The sequence below is a fragment of the Crocodylus siamensis genome, chromosome 3, assembly GCF_052110815.1.
Source record: "Crocodylus siamensis isolate JL-2025a chromosome 3, ASM5211081v1, whole genome shotgun sequence".
NCBI lineage: Eukaryota > Metazoa > Chordata > Crocodylia > Crocodylidae > Crocodylus > Crocodylus siamensis.
The window spans coordinates 183,728,542-183,756,274 of record NC_143397.1 but is presented as its reverse complement, the minus strand read 5'-3'; the positions used below and the strand labels follow the sequence as shown (position 1 = coordinate 183,756,274).

The following is a 27,733-nucleotide window of genomic DNA, read 5'->3' as shown; positions in this document are numbered from 1 at the left end:
TTAGACTACTTCACAAGAATATTAAAGGCACATATCTTCACTCCTAGGATGTTGAAAATAGGGAACAACTTCTAATGTATGGCATGCACTGAAGAGTCCTCCATTACCTATTTCCTGTTTATCTTTCACTTGAAAAAATGCATCCCAGAAACACAGTGCAATTAGAAAAAAAATCATTTAATTTATGAGAACTCTATTTAGAAATGTTTTGTTGAAAAAAATGAATGGAATGCTGTAAACAGAGTAACTTTGGACAACAAAGAAAATATTTTGACAGATGCTAACATATGTGAACATGGATCTTTGATGAGTGTCTCTTCCATCTCAGCCTAGTTTCAAATAATAAACCATGCACTAATTTGTAAAAGGAGTCTTGCATAATTTAAGATGAGATTCTCCATAACGTAAATACTATGAGTTACCTAAACATCAATTTACCTGCTTGTAATGTTCGTTATTGCATTTGACCCTTAGATTTTATTTATGGGTACTGCTAGACAAGTTAACCTGTCAACTATTCTTGCATTAAGACAGGCAGGAAGATTCTTAAGTGTGGAAAGGGAAGAAGGGAAAGATGAAAGACAATTCTGATATGAATCAGTTTCAGAGGATCTGTATTTGTCACTGTATCCTTTGTACCTGGCATGACAACATTATGCTCTGTACAGAAACTTAAAACAACATGCCAACTCATAATTGATCCCAGCTGCAATGATTGTAAGGTTTTGTGCACCCTGTTCAAAATGCAAAATCCCTCCCACCTCCATTTTTTCTAGTCACACGTTCACCTTTGGCTGGCCTAGATATTTTGCTCACATGACCTTCTGTTTACATGACAGAACCACCAATATTGCTTCTCAAGGCCCTGACAAGTAATTCTAAAACTGGAGACAAAGAACAAACAAAAGGACTACTCATAACCAGGGAAAATAATCTGGTTACATACCAATATTTTTAGGTGCAATGTATTTTCTTTTGTACCTACTGAGAATAGAATGCTCTTATAGGCTAGAATTTTAACATTCAGGTGGGAAGTAGGTCAGAACATTTGCCAAGAGAAGCAAATGGAAATTTTCTTTGCTCACCCACAAAGATTTTAAAGTGTGGATTAAAAGCCAGCACTTATTTCTTTTTAAAGTTGTTAAGCTTTTCTTTTTTAATAGGTACCAGCCTCTTCTGCCCAGCTTTCCATCTCCAAATCTTTTGAACTCTTGGATTTGTTTAACTGTTCAGTAGCCCTTCAATTTTTTTTAATTTTAGCTTCTCTAAATACTGCATAGTGATCTCTGTCCTCTAAAGACCAAAACTGACCAACTATGCTTTTAGCAAACTCAAACATCCCACTCAAAACAAGCAGATAATAACAAGAAAAAACCCAAATTATACACTTCTTGATACCAGAAACACAAAATACAAGTTGACATGATGAGTCAGGTACCTCACGAGTTGAAAACTCGTGATAATTTTTTTTTTTTTTTAAATCAGACAGCCTCAAAGACAGCCAAACAAGACAGTCAAAGCCTCAAAGACAGCCTCAAAGACAGTCAAACCAATTAGGGTGAAATAAAAAGGGTTATATTATTTGTATCAGCTCCTCTCTTCCTAGCAGGGGAAAACAATAAATCTGCATGCCAGGAAATGTTGGGAAGAAACAATAGTCATGGCAAGTTATATTTTCACTTCCTCTCCCCACACTCTTTGAGCACAGAAAGTACAAGAACAGTTAGTTACTGGAGGGAACGGTAAATGATTTCAGAATAACAAAAGAAATATGAGACTAATTTATGAGTGACAAATGCTAGAGAACTTATTGGACTCTAAAAAGTATTTTTTGTGTGTGTGTGTCCTGCAGAATACCAAGAAGCTCATGTTTGATTCATAGCAGTTAGAGAGCTACAAAAATGTTCATCTAATCCATTTGCTTACCAGTAAAGAATCATACCCTTTCGCAGATATCCTCTTTATACATGTAGAAAATAGTTATGCAAGTAGGAATAGGGAAGATACATTGAGTTTAAAATTACCATTATTTTCTACTGCTTTAACAGTTTTTGTTTTACATTATGTAAGCAATAGGTTTTTAAAATGTTTCTCAAAAAATGTATATCCAAAATACCCCCATGATATCACATTTCTAGAACAGGGATCTGGCACCTACAGCATACATGACAAGTGGCACGGGCAGCCTCTATGCGTGGGTGGCACATGGCAGACTAGGAATATATGACTAATGTGACTGACCACCTCTGTGCTCGTATGTCTGTAGGGTGACTGATAATTCAGTTTTAATTCTTTAGCAATTAGTAAGCCTCTTAATATTTGAGAGGAAGACTAGAAATACTATAAAATCTTTGTAAACTGTCCTATGGCTCAGAGTAATGACAAGTGGGAAGACTCTATTATGCTTGAAATCACAAAGGGGTGCACAAGTTTCTTAAGCTCCAATGAAAAGCGTGTCTGAACAGATCTCCAGGCTTGTAGCAGATGAGGTTTGGAGAACTGCCAATGACCCTACAAAGGCTTCAGAAGGGAACTAATGCACTTAACCATACAGGGCCTAGCTACCATTAGCTTCTATACCTCACATGGACTCAAAAAGTAACAAACACTCAAAACCCTCACATGTGCAGAAAACCTGACTTCACCCAAATAAAGCACTTTGAGTGAACACAAAACTGACTGAATTTGCTGTACAAAGTTTCAACCCAACATGCTATGTGTTAGTACGTTAAACCCCCCAAAATGCTATTTAAATAAAATCATGGAAATGTTAAACATGAAGATGCTAAGCGACACCCAGTTCATTCTTTTTCATCCCCAACGCACAAGAAGAAAAGGATTACAAAAGGCACGGAAGGAAGCTGTATTCGTTATCCCTTTTGTGCAGAAAAAGTGAGATCGCACTGCGACTCCTCTATACTGCAGACCAGAAATTCTCAATCAGGGTCCGGGAGCACCCCAAGCACAGAGTCAGACTTGTCCCTGTCTGGACAATCCCTTACCCCACTCCCTGGCTTCTCTGTAAAAAGGTAAGCACTAATATATACATTTGTTTTTGCAACTGGGTGCCAATTCAATGCACAAAAATTATAAATGGGTGCCTTGAACCCAAAAAGCTTGAGAATTACTGCTCTAGACGCTGAAAATATTCAATTTTCAGGGAGCAAAAGGTTAAACAGAAGACTTTGAAAATGTTGCTATAAACCACTAATTGTTGCCAGTCTTGCATATGTAGAAGACTTCTTCTGCACCAAGGCAGCAATCCAGAAGGAACTAACTTGGCAGAAGTCACTTAATTCTACTACACTACAACCATGGTAGGGAGTTTTGACATTTACTTCAAAGGGGCCAGAAATTTACGCTACAAGTTTGTATAAGTAGAGCTGTATTGCTATAACTACATCCGTGTAAAATCTTTAAGACAAGCCTTCATCTTCTCATCTCTAGAGACAATTTTCTTTTATTCCAAAAGAACGCTGTGTGAGAAATAGTTAGTTACTGGTCATGTGCTTTGAAAACTGAAATAGTTAATGACAGGTAGCTGAGGTAGTAGTTCTTCAGTGAAACTCAAATATTAATGGCAGAAGTACAAAATCATCACCTGGTTTAAATTATCTTCCAATCACTTATTTTTCAACCTTCTACCAGTAGTTTATGGTGCAGCATAAGTCATTCCTTTAGCTAGCACCAAATCCACACTATACTGGGTCTATTAAAAGTATATCCTTCTTCTTTTTCTAGTTAGATTATGCTACTTAGCTGAATATGCTTAGCTGGTATGGACTGAGGCCAGTCCCCAATTTCCTCCCTGATGCTAAAACCTCACCAGGTTAATATGCACGTTTTATTACTCACCTAACATTTGGCCCATCTGAACTTAAAAAGGGTGTTGGAAGAACAGAATTGTTCCCTGGAGGTTGACATCTGAAATCTTCTCTTGCAGGCAGATAATACACCCTTTGGATGACAACTCGTACTTGCACTCCCTTCCAGCCAGCTGCTCCCTGGTTTTCCACCACTTCAAGCAGAGAGTCATGTAGGACACTGAATGCTAATGGCTGTAGTCTGGATTCAGGGTTGCTATGCATCTGCATAGCTGGAGTAGTCATGTTGGTACAAGCAATCTGGTAAATACAAAGCCATAGAACAAAATTATTGTATAGATTATTAAACCACATAGCAACGCAACGTGAACTTCAACTAAAATTAATTATAAAAGAGCCTGGATTATTTTCAAAACATTTACTATAAATACTGGTTAGAAGTATCTAAATTCCCTTGGATTTTTAATTAATGTACTAGGGATCCTATAATTCAGCACATAGTATTCTCTTCCATGTAATTACTGCCCTGGATTAAATTAGCTCAATCCATATGAGGCCAGTAATGTTAAGAGGAAGAAAGAACTGGCATCAGTATTTATCACCCTGCTTCATGAAGGATTTTTACATAATTCTTGGTAGTTCTGTTTATTCCCCCATAAAGAGTAGTATAAACCTTCAAAATAAAATAGACTCAACAAGTTTTAAATTCATGGCAGATAAAGGGGTGTGCAGTTTTACAAGGCAATAATTCAGGTCTCAAATTTATAAGCCACCGTGTGAAAGGTATTGGATTATTAAAAAAAAGGGAGGAAACCCTAACCTACTTCTGTTCTTTCACTACAACTGAAAGAAACTAAGTTTCTTTTCATTAAAGCCACGCTGTTTGCTGCCTCAGACATGACCTCATTCATCCCCATTTAAAAACTTTTATCAAAAGTATAGTGTCCATCAATCTTTTCTCATTCCTTTGCAACCCCTGTTTTAAATACCATCTGTGTGTCTAATTAAAAAAAAAAACACACAAAATTTAGTCTTTTTGCTTTTTAGCTCTTCTAGCTCTTTGCAAGCCTAAACACATTTGCCCTGCTAGGAACTGATGTTCAGAGAGAGCTCCCTTTCATTTTGGTAGGACCAGATCTGTCCCTGAAAAGACAGTACAGTTCAAAGAGTACTCATATACTCAAGCAGCAACAGAATCCTTGGTCAAACTGAAATCTTTTATGCTAGTGTAGCTATAACAGTTTTTGCAATCAGTACAAAAGAACACTATTCAGCAGACCCGGGAGGGGACAGACAAAATAGAGACAGGACCCTCAGGGCAGAAAGGAGAAAACAGAGCAGCAGATTAAAGAGGGAAGGGGTTCGGAGTGGCACTTGGTGGGTGTGAAGGGCTAATTTGTGGCAGGCCTGCCAAAAAGGTTGGCCCTCACTGAGCTAGGGTGTGCATTTGGAATGCATCAGCTATTTGGTACTAACTGCCTGAGCGCACAGCCTTACCACAAAGTAGCCGCACAGGAGCTGGCACAATTGCCACAAAGTAGCTGGCATGCTATAAAGTCACATCCTGGCTTATGTTATGATAATTTATTTGTGTACTAACAACACCACACTTTAGCCAGAATTTTCAAACATGACTAGTGATTTCAAGAGTTCAAGTCCTTAAAACAGTGCTGGGCATTCACCGTCTGAAAACCTGATTCCTTTAAAATGTATCTCTTAAATTGAAAACTTGAATTTGAGACACCCTTCTCAATCATCTGTGTGTATAGGTTTTAAAATCATGACTATTTCCATAAAGCCAATAACTGGTATTTTAAAGAAAGGACTCAATAGGAAGGGAAAACACTCAAATATGGAAGCATAAAAATACAATGTTTATGTATAGTTTTAAAAAGGTTACTGAGGTACTGAGATTCACAGAGTAAGGGAATCATTGAAAAACAAAGCTGTGATATCAGCACTGTTATTCTGCATGGTAGTAAAACTATAGCAAAACAGTCTCACAGCAGTTCAGGATTTGGACTGACCAAAAGCCTCCACATATAAAATATTATTAAAACAAATAGCACATATTATTCAGCTTTGGCTAAATAAAAAGGGAAGAGAGTATCAGGATTTCAGGATTTCTGTTTTTGTTATGATTTCCAAACATCTGTTCAACTGATTTGTTACAAAGTGATAAACTACAAACAAGATGAACCTTACCTGATTAACTGCAGATTGCTGGGGCGCACTGTCTCTGGGATCATTTAGGGTGAATATTTGTGCCAAAGATACAATATTTCTTCTAATAAGCAACTCCTCCGGACAATGCATCTTATCCTTTATTTCTGTGTGTTCTCTGAAGAACACTTTCTGACTAAAATATGTATTCATGATAACTGGGACATTTTCATTATGGAGAATTAGTTTCTGCCTAAAAGAAACAAACAAAAAAGCATTTTGAATTCATTACTATTCAGAACCATGTCACAATTTACCCTATTTTAACAACTTTTTGTGTCGTACTGTGTTTTTCTTTTGTTATGCATGTCTCTTCCTTGTGCCTTTAAACCACATCTATGGCTCAGACTTACTATGCCTGACAGAGGCCCCCTCGAATGTGCTGTGTGGCTCAGTATGTGTCACCACTGCAAGCAGTGATGCCAAGTCTGTGCAAGTGCTGCAGGCAACCTAACCAGCATAGGCTACACATAACTTTACTATGATTATATTGCGTATCACCTTGTCTCAAGTTAATTACTTATTTTTGTTCTAGTAAACCATCCCCCCACTCCCCAACCTTGATTACTAATATTTTACCTTCTCTTGCTAAAAAATGTTTCCAAACAATTTCGCACGCAATTTTTTGGCTATTTGATTAAGGTAACTGTTGGATAATCTCTCCTCTACAGTAATTTTATAACAAAACATTTTCTGATGTCAGTATTTGTTTTAACATGTAAATATTATCATCTATTTTGATACTCCTAGAATAAAAATCTATTGAAGCCAGTTAAACAAAAGCAAAGCAGTAATCAAATTTTTAGTGCTCATCACACAAGAATCAAAAGTCAGTCAGTGAAATTTATTGCACGCTATGTTTTTCTGCAATTAGATTTGTATCCTTTGGGACTGTAACATGGCCTTCTTTGTTGGCAGCAAAGCTAGAGATGACCTGGGTTCAGAAGTTACCTCAGGCCTCTAGTTCCCCAGCACGCTAGAGACTGTGGAAATGAAGCAACCACATCTTTATATCTGTGACTAAGTACTGGAGCAAAATAAACCAGGGTGAAAAAAATCCACAAAAATATGTCTGCTGAGTTTTTTCTAAGCTACATCTCAACCACATAACTGTAGTAGTACTACTTGTAAATAAAAGTAGTACCAAGTAATTTATAAACAAAATGGAAAATGTACCAAGTAAAAACTATGAAAAACATGTACTCATGCTTGGCAAAAAACACAGCATACTCTGAAAAGCAGGGGTGCACCAATAACTATATTTTTGGCCGATACCAATAGCTGATTGCTAACCAGCCACATTGGCCGATACTGATCCGATAACTGATTTTCAGGAATGCAGCCAGGCAGCATGGAGAGCAGCGCCCTGCAGGTAAGTCTGTAGAGAAGATGGGGTGTGCGGGGGGGGCAGATTGAGGCCCCCCACGGTAAGGGAGGGAGTGGGGCAGGGGCTGGGGGCGCTGCCCAGTCAGGGTGGTAAATGGGAGCTGGGGCAGGGTGTGGGATGCAGCCATGGGCAGTTCTTCCAGGGGATCAGCAGCCCAGAGCTTAAAAATAGCAGCAGGGGTGCTTGAAATAAAGCTTGTCAAATGAGCTTTAGTTCAAGTGTTGCCACCACCATTTTTAAGCGCAGGGATGCTTTTAACCAGAGTGAAGCTGAGCAGGGCAAGGGCAGATGCAGGCTGCTTGCTGTGGGCTTGAGGCTCTCTGCTCTGCTGCCTTTGTCCCATGGGCTCTGCATCAGCCATGAGTCACCTGCTCAGCTAGCAGCAGGAGGCACAACTCACCACTGCCTCTAGGTGCACAGGGGTGTGTGGCCAACCCAGAACCCCCAGGACAAAGGCAGCAGAGTGGAGAGCCCCGAGCCCACAGCAGGCAGCTCACATCCACCCTGCGCAGAAATCTGGGAGGGGCACATGCCCCCCCATGCCTTCCCAGGGGGTGCGTGCAGTGGCAGGGATCCAGCCCCACCCCACCCCATGTCCCCCAAACAAGGAGCCCGCAACTCCGTCCTACACCCTGCCCCAACCCCAGGTCCCATTCACCACCCTGGCTGGGTAGCACCCCCACCCTAGCTCCTGCCCCAATGAAAATGTATATATTTTAAAATAATCCTAAATCTTAAATTTAAGCAGCACATTAAAAAACTTTTAAATGAGTTATTATTACTATTTTTACACTACATATGAGTACTTATTATAAAGTATCAACTTGACTTTTCCTATTTCTGGGAAGCTGTATATGGATAGCTATTAGCTACTGACTGTGAGAAACAGTTTAAGTTAAATGAGGACCCAGATGAGTGGAAAAGTGCAAATATAGTGCCCATCTTTAAGAAAAAGGAGGGGGATCTAGGGAATTACAAACCAGTAAGTATCATGGAGCAGGTCCTCAAGGAATACTGAAGCATCTAGAGGAGAACAAGTAATCAGGAAAATCCTTTATGGATTCACCAGAGTCAGTCATCCCTGACCTGGGAGAAGGTAAAAAGTGCAGTTCCCCAGTGGTTTGATCTGGGTCAGATATCATTTAACATGTTCATTAATGATTTGGACAATGGGATTGAGTGCATGCCTATTAGGAAATTTACAGCTGACACTGTAAATCTGCAGACACTCTGAAAGCCTAAGACCAGAATGATGAACTGAAGATATGGTCTGAAATCATCAGATAAAATTCAACACAAATAAGTTTAAAGTCCTGTATTTGGTTTCAAATAACTGCATGTGCAAATAGAGACTGGGGAATGAGTGGCTAGGCTGCAGAACTGCAGAGAAAGACCTAGGGGTTACAGTAAACTGAATATGAGCCAACAGTAGGCTCTTGTTGAAAAAAAGCCAATGGGATAATGGGTTGCATTAACAGGAGTGACTCTTGTAAATCAAGGTATGTGAGTCTTCTGCTCTGTTTAGCACTGGTAAAGCCTCGTTTAAAGTACTGTGTCTAGTTTTGGGCCCTGCACTTCAAGAAGAGCAATAAAAAATTATTAGAGGCCTGGAAAAAATGATTTATGAGGAAAGGCTAAAAGAATTAAGGTTATTTAGTCTGGAGAAGAGAAGACTGAGGGGGGATTTGATAACAGTCTTCAAATATCTGAAGGGTGGATGGATAAAGAGGATGGAGATCGAGATGTTTCTTTGTTGCTGCATGGGACAGAACTAAGAGCAACAGTCTTAAATTGCAGCAGAGTACGTTTGAGAATTTTCTGATTAAGAGGGTGGTTTCGCATTGGAGCCAAGTTGTGGAATTGCTACCCCTGGAAATTTTCAAGAGCGGGCTAGATGGACACTTGACTAGGATAGTTTAGTCACAAAGAATCCTGCCCTGAGCAAGGGGCCAGACTAGATGACCCCATGAGGTTCCTTCCAAACCTAATGTCCTATGATGGTATTTATCAACAGAAAAATTAACAGAAAATTTACACTTCATCACAATGCTCTGATATCATGCCCAACAATCAGTTCTGGCCCTAAATGACCATTCATTGATGGGTAACATCAGCTGCTAGCTATGGGTCCTGGCAGCACCCCACAGCTGCCAGGACCCAGAGTCCCAGAGCTGTTGACACTGGGTTCTGGTAGTGTACTTCCTGGTGCCAGGACCCAGCTGGGTCCCTGCAGCCAGGAGGATGCAGCTACAATCTCCCAGCCCCAGTGCTGCGTGGAATCCCCGGAGCTGGGAGATGTAGCTGCCACAATCTCCCTGCCCCAGGGGTGTGTGAAACCCCTGTGGCTGGGAGATCACAGATGCCATGACCTCTCAGCCTTGGGAGTACATGAAACCCCCACAGATGGGAGACTGAAGCTGCTGAAATCTCCCAGGCTCAGGGGGGCATGAAGCAAACAGGAGACACAGAAAGCAAACAGGAAATGCACCCTCATTTCACGCACCTCAGGCTGGGAGATTGTGGCAGCCCCCTCATCTGAGGGGGGCTCCCAGCTGCAGGAGCTTGCTTCTTGCCATTGCAGGGGGAACCTGGGATTGGGCTCCCCCTGTACCAGCAATAAGGCAGAATGGGATCTAATGAGCCATCCTGCAATCATGCCTCCTACCATGCATGTGTGGTATGGCAGGAAGTGCAACTGTGTGGGAGTGCATATTAGATCCCATCATGCCTTTACCTGCATGTGTAGGGGCCCCCTAAGAGTAGCAATTGATGAGATAGTGACAAATCATTTCATGTACTCAAGTCTATCATTAAATAATTAACAACCAGCAATACATTTTGGCATTTTTAGATTCCATTGGCAGCCCAGATGTAAAAAGACTGTTTAATATCGCCAATCTGATTGATGAGCTATCTAGCTGCAGATAAACACATACAGATTGTGGTTGCACAATCAACCTCTAGTACGTATGATTTCCAACATATTGTACACTACATTATAGTTAAATTCAAACATACCAAAGACATATACTATGTTAAGCTTATTTTAACTTCAGTTGTCCAAGATAGATAACTGTGAAGAGTTGTCAGGAGTGGGCCATCTGGTCAGTGGCCGGGCTCCATTTCTCAGTAGCCCCTGTTTGTGCGGCCCCAGGTCGTCTCCATGGAGACCCTGGGGGCAGCAGCGCTGCAACAGCACTCTGCCCTGTCTCTGTCTCTGTCCATGCACTGGCAGGGCCCTGGGATCTCCACGGAGATTGGTGAGGAGCAGCTGGGGAAGGGCGCGCAACTGGGCATGCGAGAGCGGGCATTTTGTGGTCATGACAGTGTGGGGTCAGAGCCGGGGCAGAGGTGCCTGCGGCCAGCAGCTCTGCCTCAGATCTAGCCCCATGCTGTCACCAGCACAAGATCCAGCATCTCCCTGGCCCCACCTGTCCACCTAGCTCCCAGCTGCATGCCTTGCCTGCACAGGTCCAACCCCTGGTGGTAGGTGCAAAGTGGACGGGATGGGGTGCCCAGGCAGCAGGGCTGAGTCCAGGGGTGGCAGCCAGAAGGAGCTGCTGCCACAGGGGCTGCTGGAAAAGAGAGTCCACTGCAGGCTGGATCCAGCCCACGAGTCGGACTTTGCTCACCCTTGGGTGAGATTATAGGCCTAAAGTGAGCAGTAAAAACACATCTCCTATTTGCTTTCTGAAAGAGAAAAAAACAGCACTGACAATCTGTCAACAACCTCAAACCAGTTCACAGCTGCAGTCAAATGCAGACAGGGAATGAAGAGAGATTCAGAATCTACGTTCCTGATGCGGCTGCGTTCAGAACACAAGTAAACAGGAAATGTTTTAAACACAGTCACTGCTACGTCGCTAATGTCAGAAGAGCATTTGCTTGATCTAACCATCTCATTCTCTAAAAACACTGACGTGAGTAGCAAACCATTCTCAGGAAGTCTGAGGTCTATGGTTTTGTTTTTATTTTCCTACTGCAAGTGTGTGACCAGCTTTTTATTAATCCTGACAGGCTTCACTGCCTCATGTCATTTGAATGGCAATTTTGCCATGTCTCTACCTTCCATACTCTGATTACTTCCATTACCACCATGAAAAGTTTTGGTTCAGATTTTATAAGCGTATTAAAGGAGTCCCAGTATATGTTAGATGCTTATCAGTATGAAAACCTATTTTCAAAAATAAAAGTACATCTTTCCTCACTTAGAACATGTTTGCTAGAAATACATGTCTTAATGAATCATTTGATTTCAATATGCATAACTGTATTTGTGCCTGGTAGTAACTCCTATAAGCCTCTATTCTAAGTCAGGACTGTCCAACTTTTAAGTGGCCAGGGCCACAGGGCTGCATACTGTGCCAGCTGCAATTCCCCTCTCTGCGTGCTGCATGCCTCTCCTCATTGTGCCATGTGGGGTACTCCCAAACCCTCCAAGCTGCAGGCTCCCTTAGCTTCATGTGTTGCACTGCCTCATTGCCCAGGCACAGGGCTGGAGAAAGGAAGCAGAAGCCATACCTACAGAATGGCAAAGCTAGTAACCTCTGCCCCAGTTTGGGAGCAGGGACCATCCTGATTAGCAGCTGGGAGTGATGCCTATCCATTTCACACCAACTGGGGCTCCAGGTTTGCAGACTGGCTAACAGTTTTGCTGTGGCAAGCCTCCTGGCTCCTGACCCTGGTTTGGACTTGTTTTGGACTTCAACTTTGGATTTTCCCGTGGATCTCTTTCCTGGCTCCTGACCCTGATTTGGCTGTATTTGCAGACTGTGGATTGGTACTCAGTATTTGATACCCAGATCCTAACCCTGGACTGTGTTGCAGACTCTACTTCTGGATTTCCCTCCGGTTTTGGTAATATGGCTCCTGCCCTCTGATCCAGCCTCAGGTCCCTCCTTTCCCTCAGTGGTCTAACCATTAGGTCAAACCACCTACACGTCAGTCCCTTACACTGGGAGCTGCAGGTTGACTCTTGGGGGGCAGACCTAGCTTACAGGCTGCCAGTTGGACAGCCCTATTCTAAGGCACATTTGAACCAGCAGAGCAAGCTATCTCGGTTACTTAAACTATTCCCTGGGGTCCAGCCAACAGCTCCTTCCAAAGAGGTGGTCTATTAAGATGCATGTTTTCAAAAGACAGACAATTTTAGTATGTAATTGAATCTCTTTTAATAAACATCCATCTTAATGGATTTCAAATTAGGGGAATGAGAATGCTTAAGATATGACTGTATCTTTCCTACACCTCCAGTCCCAGCCTCCTCACCTCGGGAGAGGGCAAACCATTCCACAGGAGCAGGAGCTAGGGATTTTCTTTTTTCAGGTCCCTTAATCAGGTAAGAATCTTACCTCTGTGCTCTGCAACACATCCCTTTCCTTCTCCTCCCATTCCCCTCTTCCTTTGCCTGCTGTTGTCACTGTCCTAGAGGTAGGGGGAAACTCCAGAGCCCCTTTGGCCCTGTTCCAGCCAGGCTGTACTTAGAGCTAGGAGTGGCTACAGAACAGCCACAGTTGATGGGTTCCCTTCCCCCACACATGCTCCCGAGCTGGCAGGGAGTACCTGGGGGTACTGGGTAGGGAGAGAATCCACCTGCCACTGCTGCTGTCCCTGGCTAAGCCTGGGTCCCTATGGAGTTGAGCAGGATTGGTCAGGAGTGGCTTTGGACCTCTCCCTGCCCCCCAGGGCTGGGAAAGAGTGAGAGCAGTCCACAGAGTCTGGAAGGGAAGAAAGAGGAGGGGAAGTTCTACTGAGCATGGTGGGGAAAGGTAACCAGTTCTTATCCAATTAAGAGACTTTTAAAAAGTCCCCGTGATGTCACTGACTGAAAGGGTGGTGCATCCACACCACTGCACCCCCTCTGGATCCACTGTTATAAATGTTCAAAGAACATAGGATGCAGGACTAAATATGGTCCTTTTTCTAATACTGCTAAACTCAAGTAAATTCTTAGGAGTGTTTATCTCTAAGGGAAAGGTTGCATGCTCACCATATAGTGCTCAAAACTCTTTGGAGACAGTCTGAAAGAAAAGCCCATTATTTCATTTACACTGAAAGATTTGTTCTTAGGTGATATAGAAAGACTAAGTTCTTTCAAACCATTTAAAACATAGAGAATTTTGCTGCATCTCTGTAAGGGGCTTAGAATTTTACTTTTGCTGGCAGGAAGGCTGCAAAGCCCAACTTTAGATATAGTGGGCTTCTAAGAACCCAGATCAATACAGAAGTTTGCCTTTCACTAACACCGATCATGAGGTTTTGGAGATATGTTTGCATTCCCTAGCCCACTTTGTAATACCCCTCTGCCTTATTTCTTTCTGAAATATCACACAGAGTAGTATTAGGTGACCACTGTGCAGGGAGAGCGCTTTTATAAGTTTCAAAACAGGTCTACAGTCCCAGTTCTGATATGTTTACACCTGTATAGTAGCACCTTCTTAATAGATAGGCTTCCTGATTTTTTTTTCATTGAGGCAAAGAGTAGAAGAATTGGGTCATAGCAAACAAGTAAATAAACTGTCTTTTCAAGTTTAAAAAATATTAAGATGCTTGAAAATATGTAAAGGAACTAGTTTGAAGAGGAAAGGAAAATAAATGTTTACATGTCTGACATATATACATACGCCTTAATAGTTTTACCAGATGAACTGTAATGTGGAGCATTTCCTAGACTACTGCAGACTTACAATTTTCTACTCTTTTTTTAATTGGGGATATTTTAGTGCCTTCATTATTTAATGGATTACTTTCATAGAGCAAAAAAATAATGCTGCCTTAGTCTACTGCTCATATAGGGGAGTGGGGGGTTAGGTTCCATAAGCAGCTTCAGACTCCTTTTGTTTTTGTCTTCTCTTCCTCTATGCAGGAGCAGCTTTATAAGAATCAGAAGCAAGAAACTTGCCTGCTTTTAGTAAATCATACTCCGTGGTTTAATAAACTGATATGGTATTCTAGGCAGCACCAGCATAAGCAGATAGCTAAAACCTGCAACTCGGAAGAGGGGCTTCAATCCTGCTGACCAATGTGCTGAAGGTTTGTACTGTGGTTAATCTTGTACAACCCACGTCTGTGCTTGCGTTCTAGCCTCATTCTTGGTTACAGGCAGGTCTAGAATCTAATGCACCAGTTAATTAACAAACCACAAACTTCCTCAGAATTGTGCTGACATCAAATAATGATGCTGGCTCATGAAAAAGTGACATTGTTTCATTTTAGATTTGTATTAGAACATGTTTCTATTACACTTTGTACATGAACCTAAAGACTTTTTGCAAGTGAATTGTATTAACTAAAAGACTTCTGTATTAACTGAAAGACTAAATTAACTAACACAATTAACAACAGGGAGTTTCATTTCAAGTCTCTTCAAAACATTTTGTTTTCAGAAAGAAGAAGGTTCAAGATCCACAAAAAAGAACAGCATTGATTTACACAGAATAAGCACCTATCAGAACCCTGTCTGGGTACCCAGATGCAGCAAGGATGCAGTGGGGTCATTCCATACACATGCATCTCATGCAAGGGTATCAGCTCTACACTGGAGCATCACTACAGTCTGCAGGTACACACAAGGGGACACTCCACCTAAAAGGCTAGAACCAGGAGAGGATGGAGCCATGGCAGTTTGCACTGCCTGAGTGGAACATATGAAAGGGTATATATTATATTAGACATGATCTGTCCGTATGTTTGTCTGGCAACCACTGATCCTTCCAGATCTTGGTGTTTCCATGAGAGATCACCCAGACCTTCAATGCACATGCCTAGGCAGGAATTTTAGAGGAGTGGAGGCTGTCCAGACCTTCCATCCCCCCTTGAGGCCACTGAGACAGAATCCAAAGGCCAGGCTGAGTCCACATGATCTGTGCCTCCCTTCTAAAGCAGGGGTTGTCAAATATATGGCCTAAGGGTTGTATTCAGCCCAAGGAGCCATTTCCTTCAGCCCACCGGACTCCCAGATGAGCTGGCAATTTGGGGGCAGGGTGACTGGGGCTTGCCACAGAATTCAGGATACAGGGCCTACTGGGGAGAGCTTTTGGTGGTAGGGAGTTAAGCAACATTTCTTCTAACACAGCACTGCTTGTATCGCCAGTTTGTCCTCCCACTGTCCGGGTTTGACCCATAAGACGTACTTGCAGGATCACAACAAAAGTCAGTAAGAAAAATAATTTTCAAATATTTGGAATCATAATACAAACACCTATAAAATTACTACTTACTATTACTTCGTCTAACACTAAAATTATCCAACTATCACAAACTGACAGATTACATAGTTGCACAACTCTCAAAGGCAGCTATGTTAATTTTAGAACTTCTAACACTTTTGTTGTAAAGACTGTTTTTCTAAAGAAATGAAACGAGCTAGTTAGACTGGTTTTCACAGCCAAGCCCCAAATAGCAAATTGAAACCTTTCAGCTCACATGGTTCTGAAGAATATATCCACTGAAAGGCTTTGTTTGATAATATTATACCTGCTTTCACACCCTCTGAACAAATGTATTGAAAGTGATGAGTTTGTATTATGTGTTCTGAAGAAGTGTGTTCCTATGTACTGTGTCTACTGGCAGACTATTATGGTTTATTTATACAAATATAGAAAGGCAGTTGTTACATTTCTTGATAAAACAATCTTACTAAAGCACTGAATCCAGCCAACATAAACAAAACAAAAAGAATATACAGCTATTCTTAACTAGACTAAGTGTTTTTCTAAGTCATTACCATTTACTCCTCAACCTCAAGAGTAAAAACATAATGAAATTAGAAAATGAGACAAATGATTAAGACATGTATCTATCTTCTCTGCATAGTGTCGCTTATTTCTGTAAAATAATCCTGTTCCTTCTGACCAAGATTGTTCAAGAACTCTGGGAATCATTCCAGACAGAAGCTTCACTGCCAGGTGGCATTTAAAAACAAAACGTTTATCATTTTAATAATTTCATAACCATGTACGCTAACTAGAGGTTAGCCATGAAAGTGCTTTTTGAAATGAGACATTTTTCAGGTTCTAAAACTTTATTATGAGGTAAGCTTTATATTTTAAAATAGTGGTTAGCACTGTTCTTGACTACTCTGCACACTCCTTGCGATTTGCTTGGTTTGGTTGTGCTAGGAGCAGAGTGCTTTTTGGAAAACTTTCTGGCTAACTTAGGAACCATATAGATCAGGTCAAGGGCTGGATTGGATCTGCAAAGAGATGTTATGTAGCTCACCAAGCACGCCAAAAAATTCTGGGTCCCAATTGTCACCCTGTTCCTGCTTAGCCCCACTCTCCACCCCACTGCCTCCCTTTACCCAAGGCTGCCACCCCCACCTCTAAATATCCTCCAGACAGGCCACGTACCCTCCCTCCACACCTTGCTCAGCCCACCTCAGGGGCGGGAGCACCTGGGAGCAGCCTCACAGGTCAAAGCTGGGCAAGTCAAAGTAACTCAGGCCTCACTGGCCCAGCAGAGCTGCCACAAGTTTTCCCACTTTGGGGCCTACATTGGACTGATGGCAAGATTTGCATAGCCTTCCTCCTCACTCCCAGTGTAGAAGAACCAGAACCCTGACAAAGCACTGTGTGCTGGGAGCTACAGTCCAGCTCCCTTTAAGATGAAGCTGTGTTAATTCAGCCCACTATTAGTGGAAGATTGTCAACCCCAGCCATAGATGGATTTCGGAGTGAATCTCATCCAACCCAAGAAAGGCTTTCACCATGCAGGGCCTTGGCAATAGGTATAGGGAGGGAAGGATACTGTTTAAAGATTTTCAGTAAAGAGAATTCCCTTAAAACTTGTAAACTGTATTAAGAAAGTTTTCAGAATGCTGGATCAGCAGTCATTAACAATAAAATTCAGTCTTCTAACACCAAAAAATGCATTAACCCCCCCACCACCACAACAACGATGACCTGTATTTACATAAGTATGAAAAGAAATCTCTTCAGCTTCTACACTAACACATCTGAGACACTTGATGAAATACCTACTATTCCTTCTCCTGTGTTGACAGCGTATGTGCACCAAGTGCCTACGTTGTGTAGAACACAAAAAGCCATGATAGCTTTAAATCCCACTAGAAGCACTGCAGAGAAAAACATAAATCACCGCAAGAAAAAAAGACTAAAGTGAAAAAGGAGCATTACAAGCATTAAGGGGTTATAAATTTCATTAAGTCTGATTTCAAATATTAGGACATTATTATAAAAGAATCCTAACTTCCCTGTTTATATCGTATATCCATTTCTGACAAATTACCCACTAGATCAGGGTTATCAAACATATGACCTGTGGGCTGGATCCAGCCCATGGAGCCATATGATCCAGCCTGCGGGTTGGTGGACTGGCCCTGGCCCCAACCTCAGCCCCATACATGCTACATACAGCACAGGAGGTTGGTTTGGGGCACTGCATGCAGCCTGCACACTCTATGCTGTGCATGGCACCATGTCCAGCATGTAAGGTCAGTCAGTGGAGCACCACGTAGAGCACACAACCTGTGACAGCTCCCTGTACTACATGCAGTGCACGCAGCCCTGCACACAACATGATGCACTGGCCTTGGGGCTCGCTGTGCATGCCACCCCAGGGCCTGGCCTATTGGGCATGTGGTCTGGACCTGGTGCTACATGAGGCACAGAGGTTCCAAGGTGAGGGCTGTATGCTGCTTGAAGTGCTGGGTCCAGTCAACATGATGCTGTCAGCATACATACCTTCCTGGCCCCAGGGACTAGCCAACATGAGGTGCATGGGCAGGACCTGGTGCCACATGTAGCCTGCAGGGAGTCAGTTCTGGTCCAGCCCACAGACCAGCTCAGGTAGACCCATCCAACTTCACAGGCCTGGATGAGTTTGAAACCCTTGCACTAGATCATTATCTAGAAGATCTACTCTATGTGCTGCCAGTGCTAAGCTGCGTGTTGGCTCTGTAGTTAGATGACAATGTATGGCTGAAAAATCCAAAAATTTCAGTTATTTGACAGTAGCTCTGAAAGGCAAAAATGGAGGAAGAGACAGCCTTCACAAGTAATAAAGACAACAGACATCTCTTATGACCAAACATTCTTTTGCCACTATAGGCTAAAAAAGCCTGACTGTGCTTTTTCAGTCTATACAGCAGAATCATCAAGGTTGACACTGCACATAAAACTGGGCTATCCAATTCTTGCCTTTGAACGTCCTGGCATGCAAAACCAGCTGGGTTCTAAGGAGTCTCCCTATGCACAATAGGAATTAGGAGACATGGAAATGGATTCCACCAACTATCCCTACACTTGTGAGGGAAACATAAGCAGCATAGATCTATATGAACTCTGAGGCTGCAACTACAACCATGAAGTGGTTTCACTACTACACAAGTACCATACAGAGTTTTCTTCTTACCTCCACACGAACTCTCCAGTATAAATTCTGACGGTTTGGGACCAGCATCTGGTGCTTAGACTGTTTGACTTTCTATTGTTAAGATGTTTGTACAGAGAATCAAGAAGGTTATGTTATGTAATCTGAAGATTATCTCCACACACACAGATTTTTAGAAGTTTTTTTCTTAAATAAAAGTTAAAGTTTTGTAGAAACTGATAAGTAAATCCTTCCCACCTTGACCCAAACGCTCAGAGAAGTTTTTTTATTTGCTAACAAAGGGATTTATATATTTCTGTTACATACATATGCATGCAAGTTTGCACATGTACTGTAATAAGTACAGACACTTACAAAAATAGGATACCTAGGAAGACAGGTCAACATGAATATGCACCTATATTTCCTTATTTCTTAGGTACTTGCATACTTACAAAACAGTGACAGTGCGAACAAAAGGCAGGTCTCAAGAACACCTTCTGCAAAGGAGCTGAAAATGATTTTGTTTGCTCCATATTAATGGGCTATTCTTTTTCCTGTAGTCCTTTTTGTATTCTGGACAAATACACATATGCCAGACATTAAAGTAAATCAATACATACGCCTGTAAAAGTATTGAAGTCAGATGCATGTTTTGTTGCACAGTATAATAATCCAGGAGATGTCTTCCTCATCTTACACACTGATTTAAACCAGCTTGGCAGGCATCAGAAATACAGCCTGTGAAGTGGTGATATATAGGTGGACAAACCAACAGGGACAGGCAGATTCCTCATCATCACCCGCAGTCAGCTTTCACAGGCTCTGGAACCTGCTCTGAGGGAGGTAAGCACTGGGTGACAGCCCAGATGGCCACAACGAACTTGACTCTACACTGGGATGACATTCTATGTTGAAGTGTTTACTCTCAGATCTAAACTCTCAGACAGGTATAGGATGTGTTGCAGGGTTTATAGGATATTCTGGGAACCTATTCTCTCACCAGAACCTAAAAGGACAAGGAAATATCCTGTGGCAACCAGAAGCATCCATAAAAGGGATAGGGAATACAGAGAGTGGCATCAAGCTAAACTGGAGAGTGTAGCCATTTGAGATGGAATGCAGCACCTAGCTAGACCAACAGTCCCTAAAAGATGCTGCAATTTTGTCCGAGATCCCTGAAAGTGACAGGCAGCAGAGACCTTAAATCAAGTAATGGCCTACAAAAGAGGTTCTCAAACTGCGGTCCGTAGACCACCACTGGTCCGCAAGCTCCATTTGGTGGTCCGAGAAAGGTTGTGGAACAAATCGAGAATATCTGTACTTGTAAGGTAAGTCTACCAATATTAAAATGAGTTGTGTGCTTTGATTTGTAGAACAAGAAAAGTTTATTAAGTGGTCTGCCAAGACCCTCAGCAATTTTCAAGTGGTCTGCAGAAAAAAAGGCTCGAGAACCACTGGCCTAGAGGAACTGAAGTATGCACTGCCCTTTCTTGCTTTTGGTGTGAAGAACAAGGAAAGTTAGCATACCTGTCTGCTGTATGGGAAATGCCAACCAAAAGACTCCCAATGCCTGAAGAAAGGTGTTTGTGCCCAAAAGCTTGCAAAGAACTTTTACCAACTATTTAGTTGATCTAATAAAAGATACCACATCTATCCAGAGAACCTTGCCAACCAAAAGACTCAAAGCTCAATCACACAAAATGCATGTGCAATAACAGTGGTGTTAGATACAGACAATTATTCAGAGGAGACTTAATATAATGGATCATGTTGTAATATTACAACTTATAGCTATTATTAACAACATTAACTGGAAAAACTGTCTTAATAATACAAATATTCAAACAATTTTTCTCTCTGATCAGAGAAATTTCTTCTCTTACAGTGGATTTTGTTACTCAAAGTTAGGCTAATTTTTCATTCACATTGTCATCATTAACATTACAAAATGGGTTCACAGAAAATTTGACTTGTATTTGCTGTATCTACTCCACCTTGAAGAGCGTGATTTGGAAGACCTAGATTTCCTGGAGGATGTATACATTGTTGAGGGCCCAGGAAACATGGGCTAGAACTAATTCTGTGGATAAAGATAACAAAAATAACTTTGTGGAATCTAAAGAAAATGAGTATAAGCTATTATTCTATTAACATCTACTTCCAAAATTTTTTTGAAAGACACAAATACCAAGAAGACCATTTGGACTTGTGAGAAGCAAACCAACACTTTCTTCAGAGGGTCATGGGGACATCCTGTAAATGGAGAACAGAACACACTGATATCCCAAGCCCACTGGGCTCCTGAATCTCTGAAGAATCATTAAGGCTGCTCTGCTGTATGTCTGGGTACTGGGAATTTAGTCCTAATACTAATTTAGTCAGAATACTTTACTTTTAATACAGCAACTCTGATGCCTCTTGCAGAAATGCTGTTTCTGTGAACAAGGGCAAGACACGGTGTTCTGTACCCCAACACCTGAATCTTTGGGCACCTAAACGTCAGCAGTGAGGCTGCTCCAACGTCCTGTAATTACAGTGCATTGGAGCAGGCTGGATTAATCAGGTCTACTGGAGCGTGGTAGTTGCATGTTCCATTAGATTCCAGCGTTTCGTGTATCAGCGTCCCTGCACTTAAAAATGGGGATAAGGGCTCTTTAACTAAAGCTCGTCAAATGAGCTTTAGTTAAAGTCCCCTCGCCACCATTTTTAAGTGCAGGAATGCTGATACACAAGACACAAACTACTATATCAATCCCAGTTTATTTTAAATTGGTTTTGGAGCTGCTCTCAAGCCGCTCTAATTGAAGCGCTTTCCCAGAGCACATGTATAAACGCCCTTTGCTACATTTCACAGCAGAGACTTTTTGTTGACCTTTTTTATTGATCAGGAATATCCTATGTGATTAGCCTTTCTTTTTTTGTCCTCACACAGGTACTTAAAAAAATATCAACTATCCTCCCCCTACCCCAGCCTTTGTTTAGATCCTCTGCCACAAGGAGATCTAACATATCCAGCAGGAAACTGAGGGCAGAATAAAATTGGTGGGCTTTTCAGGAAGGACATCAGATTCTGCCCTAAGCTGCCAGTGAAGATCTATGAGAATGGATCTGTGGACTGGCCAATTTTAAATATATGAAAGAGAGAGAGAGAGAGAGAGAGAGAAAATACTTTATAATTCTGGGAGGCAATCACATCCTGTGGTAGGAGCTACTGCAAGGACCCATTTTATGTGGATAAATATTGCAGTCTACTAAATATATTGTTCTTTTAATCAGTTGACAAAAATTGGCTTTTCAAAACAAAGATTTCTGTTTCGAAACAAAGACTTTTTCACAATAAATATTCCTAATGTTGTTACTTAAAAATCCTTTCCCCACACTGTGGCTAACTAGTTGTTGCTCAAGGTACCCGTTTACATAGAGATAGGCTTCTTGTCAATATAAGAACACTCTTTACTGACATTTAACATTAGGTTTTTTGAATTATTTATTTAATGCTTTCACTATTTTTAATTTTCAGAGATAGCAGTCTGCTTTCTGTTATGCTTAGACTAGCTAAAACATCAGCCTATCCCATCCCATCCCTTCCCTCCTCTCCACTCCCCAAGCCAGCAACAATCTCTGAAAATCCACAAAGATAATTTTTCCTCACTGGTTGTCACTTAGGTTAGCAATATACAAACCTGACACATGAACATACTACGCTTTCAAATACATACAGTTAGAGCAGAAAGTATTTTTATTTATGCTGAAAAATTCACAGCAAAAGAATAAAAGTGATCCTGTTTGTTGCAAGAAGTTTTTCAGAGGCTTTTTCAGTTTTTAAATTTTGCATTTTGAGTATTGTGATTGACGGCACATTCTGCATCATCAACATTTTAGGAACCTGGCCAACGCACAGCATGAATTGCCCCTAGGCAGCAAGCCAGTGGATTCACTTCTTACATTACACTGCACAATTAACTTACGTGATTGATCAAGTACCCAATCGATTCTATAATTCAGAACAATTTTCTCATGTTTTTTTTCTCTTACAAGCTAAGCACAACAGTCAAAAAGCCCAAGGCTGAATTCAGTCTTTGCAGGTTAGTCTAAGCTACATAGACTGAACTAATAAGTGAAGAGACATCCTTTCTGATTCCAGAAATGCAGCCACATGCCTACAGTGGTGCAGGCCAGAAGCTGGGTGGTGCTAGAGAGGACAGCTTGGGCCAACGCTAGCCTGCCCACCATATGGGATGGGGGGAGGGGTTTGCAGGGGAGGTGCAAAGCACCCTGAGATGCTGCGAGACTGAGCATTAACTTGAATCTGGAGGGAACATAGCACAAACTGGAAGATGGCTAACGTGGTCCCCATCTTCAAAAAAGGGAAGAGAGAGGACCCGGGCAACTATAGGCCCATCAGTTTTACCTCTATCCTTGGGAAACTCTTTCAGAAGATCCTCAAGGAGCACATCTGTGATGGGCCAGCTTCAGGAATGATGCTCAAGGGCAACCAGCACGGTTTCTTTAGGGGCAGGTCATGTAAGACCAACCTGATTGCCCTTTATCATCAGGTCACATAGGCAATGGATGCAGGTGTCACCACAGACGTAGTATTTCTAGACTTCAGCAAGGCCTTCAACACCGTCTCCCACCCCATCCTCATTAAAAAACTAGGCGACTGTGGTATTGATGCCTACACAATCAGATGGATTGCAGACTGGCTGAAGGGTCGGACTCAGAGGGTGGTGGTGGATGGGTCATATTCGACCTGGGGGGAAGTGGGCAGCGGAGTCCCCCAGGGCTTGGTCCTGGGGCCTGCGCTGTTCAATTTCTTCATCAGCGATTTGGACGACAGGGTGAATTGCAACCTGTTTAAATTCGCTGAAGATACCAAAATTTGGGGCGAGGTGAGCATGCTAGTAGGGAGGGAAAGACTGCAACAAGACCTGGACAGGTTACAGGAGTGGGCTGACATAAATAGGATGCGTTTCAATACTGACAAGTGCAGGGTGCTGCACTTAGGCAGTAGAAACTAGCAGCATACTTATAGAATGGGAAACTCCCTTCTTGAGAGCACAGACACGGAAAGGGATCTTGGAGTCATTACTGACTCCAAGATGAACCTGGGCCGACAATGCGAGGTCACGGTTGGCAGAGCTAACTGGACCTTGTCGTGCATCCACAGGTGCATCTCAAGTAGAGCCAGGGAGGTGATCCTCTCCCTCTATGTGACGCTGGTCAGGCCACAGCTGGAGTACTGCATCCAGTTCTGTGCACCTCATTTCAGGAGGGATGTGGACAACATTGAAAGGGTCCAGAGGAGGGCCACCTGCATGATCCGGGTACTACAGGGCAGACCCTACAACGAGAGACTGCGGGACCTGAACCTGTTCACCCTTTACAAGAGAAGGCTGAGGGGGGACCTGGTGACTGTCTATAAACTCACTAGGGGGGACCAGAAGGGTTTAGGGGAGACATTGTTTCCCCTAGCGCCCCCTGGCATGACAAGGAACAATGGACACAAGTTATTAGAGAGTAGATCTAAATTAGACATCCGCAAGAACTACTTCACAGTTAGGGCGGCTAGGAGCTGGAACCAACTTCCTAGGGAAGTGGTGCTGGCTCCTACCCTGGGGATCTTTAAGAAGAGGCTTGATGACTACCTGGCTGGACTCATTTGAGTCCAGTCTTTTCTCCCGCCCAGGCAGGGGGTCAGACTTGAAGATCGACAAGGTCCCTTCCGACCCTACTTCTATGATTCTATGAAAAGTTCAATGAACTGATTTAACTAAAACCAGTTAAGTCTGATACTGTACCCATCCAGGTTTATCTTAAACCAGTCTGGGCCATTTTGAAAGCAGTTTCATAGATTTCATAGACATTAGGGCTGGAAAGGACCTTGGAAGATCAGAGTCCAGCCCCCCACACAAAGGGCAGGAAGTCAGCTGAGGACATTAGGATCCCAGCAAGATAAGCATCCAATTTGCTCCTGAAGGTATTCAATGTAGGTGCTTGAACCACCTCTGGTGGGAGGCTGTTCCAGACCTTGGGGACTTGGATAGTAAAAAAATTCTTCCTCATGTCCAGCCTGAAACGGTCTTGCAGGAGTTTATGACCGTTCGACCTCGTTATCCCTTGGGGCGCTCTGGTGAACAAACGTTCCCCCAGATACTGGTGGTCACCCCTGATAAACTTATAGGTGGCCATCAGATCACCCCTGAGCCTGCATTTTTCCAGGCTAAAGAGCCCCAATGGCTCTCAGCCTCTCATCATAAGTTCTGTTTTCCTGACCTCTGATCAGGGGCATGGCCCTCCTCTGGACTCTCTCAAGCTTCTCCACATCCTTTTTGAATTGTGGAGCCCTAAACTGGATGCAGTACTCCAGCTGCGGCCTCACCAAGGCCGAATACAAGGGGAGAACGACGTCCCGGTATTTGCTTGAGCAGCATCTATGGACACAAGCCAGCATTTTGCTAGCTTTACTAGCTGCAGCATCGCACTGCAGTTCATCTTGTGGTCAACGATTACCCCCAAGTCTCTTTCTTCCGCAGTGCTAGCCAGCGTAGCACTAACGAGCCTATAAGGATGCTGCAGGGTTTTCTTTCCAAGGTGGAAAACCTTGCATTTTTCAGTGTTAAACACCATCAGGTTCTTGTCCGCCCATTTGCTGAGCCTGTCTTCTGGCATGGATGCTTTGCCCCAAAGTTTGGTGTCATTGTCGAACTTGGCCAGTCTGCTTCTGACTCCAATGTCCACATCATTAATGAAGATGTGGAACAATATGGGTCCAAGGACAGAGCCCACTGGTCACAGGACACCATGATGAGTGACTGCCATCAATTACTACCCTCTGGGTCTGACCACGGAGCCAATTTTCCAGCCAGCGGATCGTGGTGGACCCAAGGCCACAATTGGCCAGTTTCACCAAGAGGTGATCATGGGATACCAGATCGAAGGCTTTTTTGAAGTCCAGATATAGGACATCAAGCTCTTCTCCCTCATCCAGATGATAGGTCACCTGGTCATAGAAGGAAATGAGATTGGTCAAACAAGACCTACCCGCAACAAACCCATGCTGGCTCTCTCTTAGGATGTTGGTGTTGGCCAGTCAATCAAGGATGGCCTCTTTTATAAACTTTTCTAAGATCTTCCCCGGGATAGAAGTCAGGCTGATGGGCCTATAGTTAGCTGGATCAACTTTCCTCCCTTTCTTGAAGATAGGCACCACATTGGCCTTCTTCCAGTCTTCAGGCACTACACCAGAGAGCCAGGAGTTTTCAAAGATCCATGCCAGAGGCTGGGCTATGATGCTCGCCAGCTCCTTGAGTACCCTGAGGTGTAGATTGTCAGGGCCGGCTGACTTGAAGGTATCCAGCTTCTCAAGGTGTTCCTTCACAAGTTCAGCATTAATGGAGGGCAGGGGATCTCCCTCACCTGGACCTCCCTGTCCTGTGGTGGGCATGGGCGTCCCATGGGACTGATGAAAGACTGACGCAAAGTACCCATTTAATAAGTTGGCTTTTTCCTGGGCGTCAGTTGTCAGTTGTCCCATCTGGTTCAGCAGGGGTCCAATGTTGCCCTTGCTTTTCCTCTGGCTCCCCACATATCTGAAAAAGAACTTTTTATTGTCCTTGATGCTCAAAGCTAGTTGGAGTTCAGTTGCAGCCTTGGCTTTCCTGGTTTGCTCCCTGCAGGACTGGACCAGTGCAGAATAATCCTCCTTGGAGGTGAATCCCATTCTCCATTCTTTGTAGGCTTTTCTTTTTAGCCTCAGGACCCTCTTGCTGCCTTTCCTCCGAGATGGAATAGACTTAGCTTGTGCATTGAGGATTGCTCCCTTGAGGAGCAACCACTCTTCCTGAACTCCCCTCCCCCTAGGGTCGTGGTCCCTTAGGGCCTCACTGACAAGCCTCCTGAGCTTGTCAAAGTCAGCTTTCCTGAAGTCAAGGACTTCCACGTTGCTGACTTGCTAGTTATATGGAGGATGGTAAAGGTGATCAGCTCGTGGTCACTGTCACCCAGCTTCTCATCGATCACTAGGTCGCTGATTAGGTCATGCCCAGTAGCCGTACCAGGTCAAGCAGCGCTTTACCTCTTGTTGGCCCATAGACTTCTTGAGTCAGGTAGAGGTCATCCACGCACGAGAGGAAGCTTTGCGACTGCTTGGATTTTGCTGAGTGATCCTCCCACGAGATGTCCGGGTAATTGAAGTCACCCATGACAACCATGGTCCTGGAGCATGTGGCCTCAGCCAGTTCCCAGGCGAACTCCTGGTCTAGCTCTTGACTTTGGGTGGGAGGTCTGTAGTAGACTCCCACCATTGTGTCCCCTGTGCCCTGTTCCCCATGGATTTTAACCCAGAGGGTCTCCAGTCGTCCACCCTGGTCACCAACATCAGCTTGCAGGGACGCATAGCTTTCCTTAACATAGAGAGCTACACCCCTTTAATCTACACGATCCCTCCTGTACAGGGTATAGACTGGTCCAGGTCCAGTCATGGGTGGAGTCCCACCAGGTCTCTGTTATCCCAATGACGTCATAATTCTTTGGACTGAGTAGGAGGATGAGCTCCTCCTGTTTATTCCCCAAGCTCCTGGCATTTGTGTACAGGCAGGCAAGTGTCCCCTTGGGGGCTCTTGCCTTGCCCACAGATTGCATCAGGGCTGGGGCAGGGGTGGGCTCCCTTAAGTGCCTTGGCCTGCTGGCTTTGCAAGGGTTGGTCATTGAGTCAGCAGTGGCGGTAGTCTCCCCATCCCCCAGCAGGCTTAGTTTAAAGCCTGGTGGAGCAGGTCAGCGAGTCTGGCTGAGAAGAGCCTCTCCCAGGGGAGAGAGGTGGAGGCCATCTCTTCCCAGCAGCTCGCTGCCTCTCTCGCCAAAGAGCGGGCTGTGGTCATGGAAGCCAAAGCCTTCCCTATGATACCAGCGCCACAGTCTTTGGCTAACTATGTGGATCCTCCTCTCCCTCCTCAGCCCATACCCC

At 43.3% G+C, this 27,733-nt stretch overlaps 1 protein-coding gene across 2 annotated transcripts in view; it reads right to left on the bottom strand.

Moving 5' to 3' along the window:
- Positions 1–27,733, bottom strand: part of SPIDR (scaffold protein involved in DNA repair) — a 321,375-nt gene that overhangs the window by 108,184 nt on the left and 185,458 nt on the right. For both annotated transcript variants that reach the window (XM_090039932.1, XM_090039933.1), the window contains exons 9-10: positions 6,030–6,240; positions 3,856–4,124 (exon numbers count right to left, since the gene is read on the bottom strand). In XM_090039932.1, coding sequence (XP_089896058.1) covers positions 3,856–4,124; positions 6,030–6,240 — 480 coding nt within the window. The remainder of the gene's footprint in view (positions 1–3,855; positions 4,125–6,029; positions 6,241–27,733) is intronic.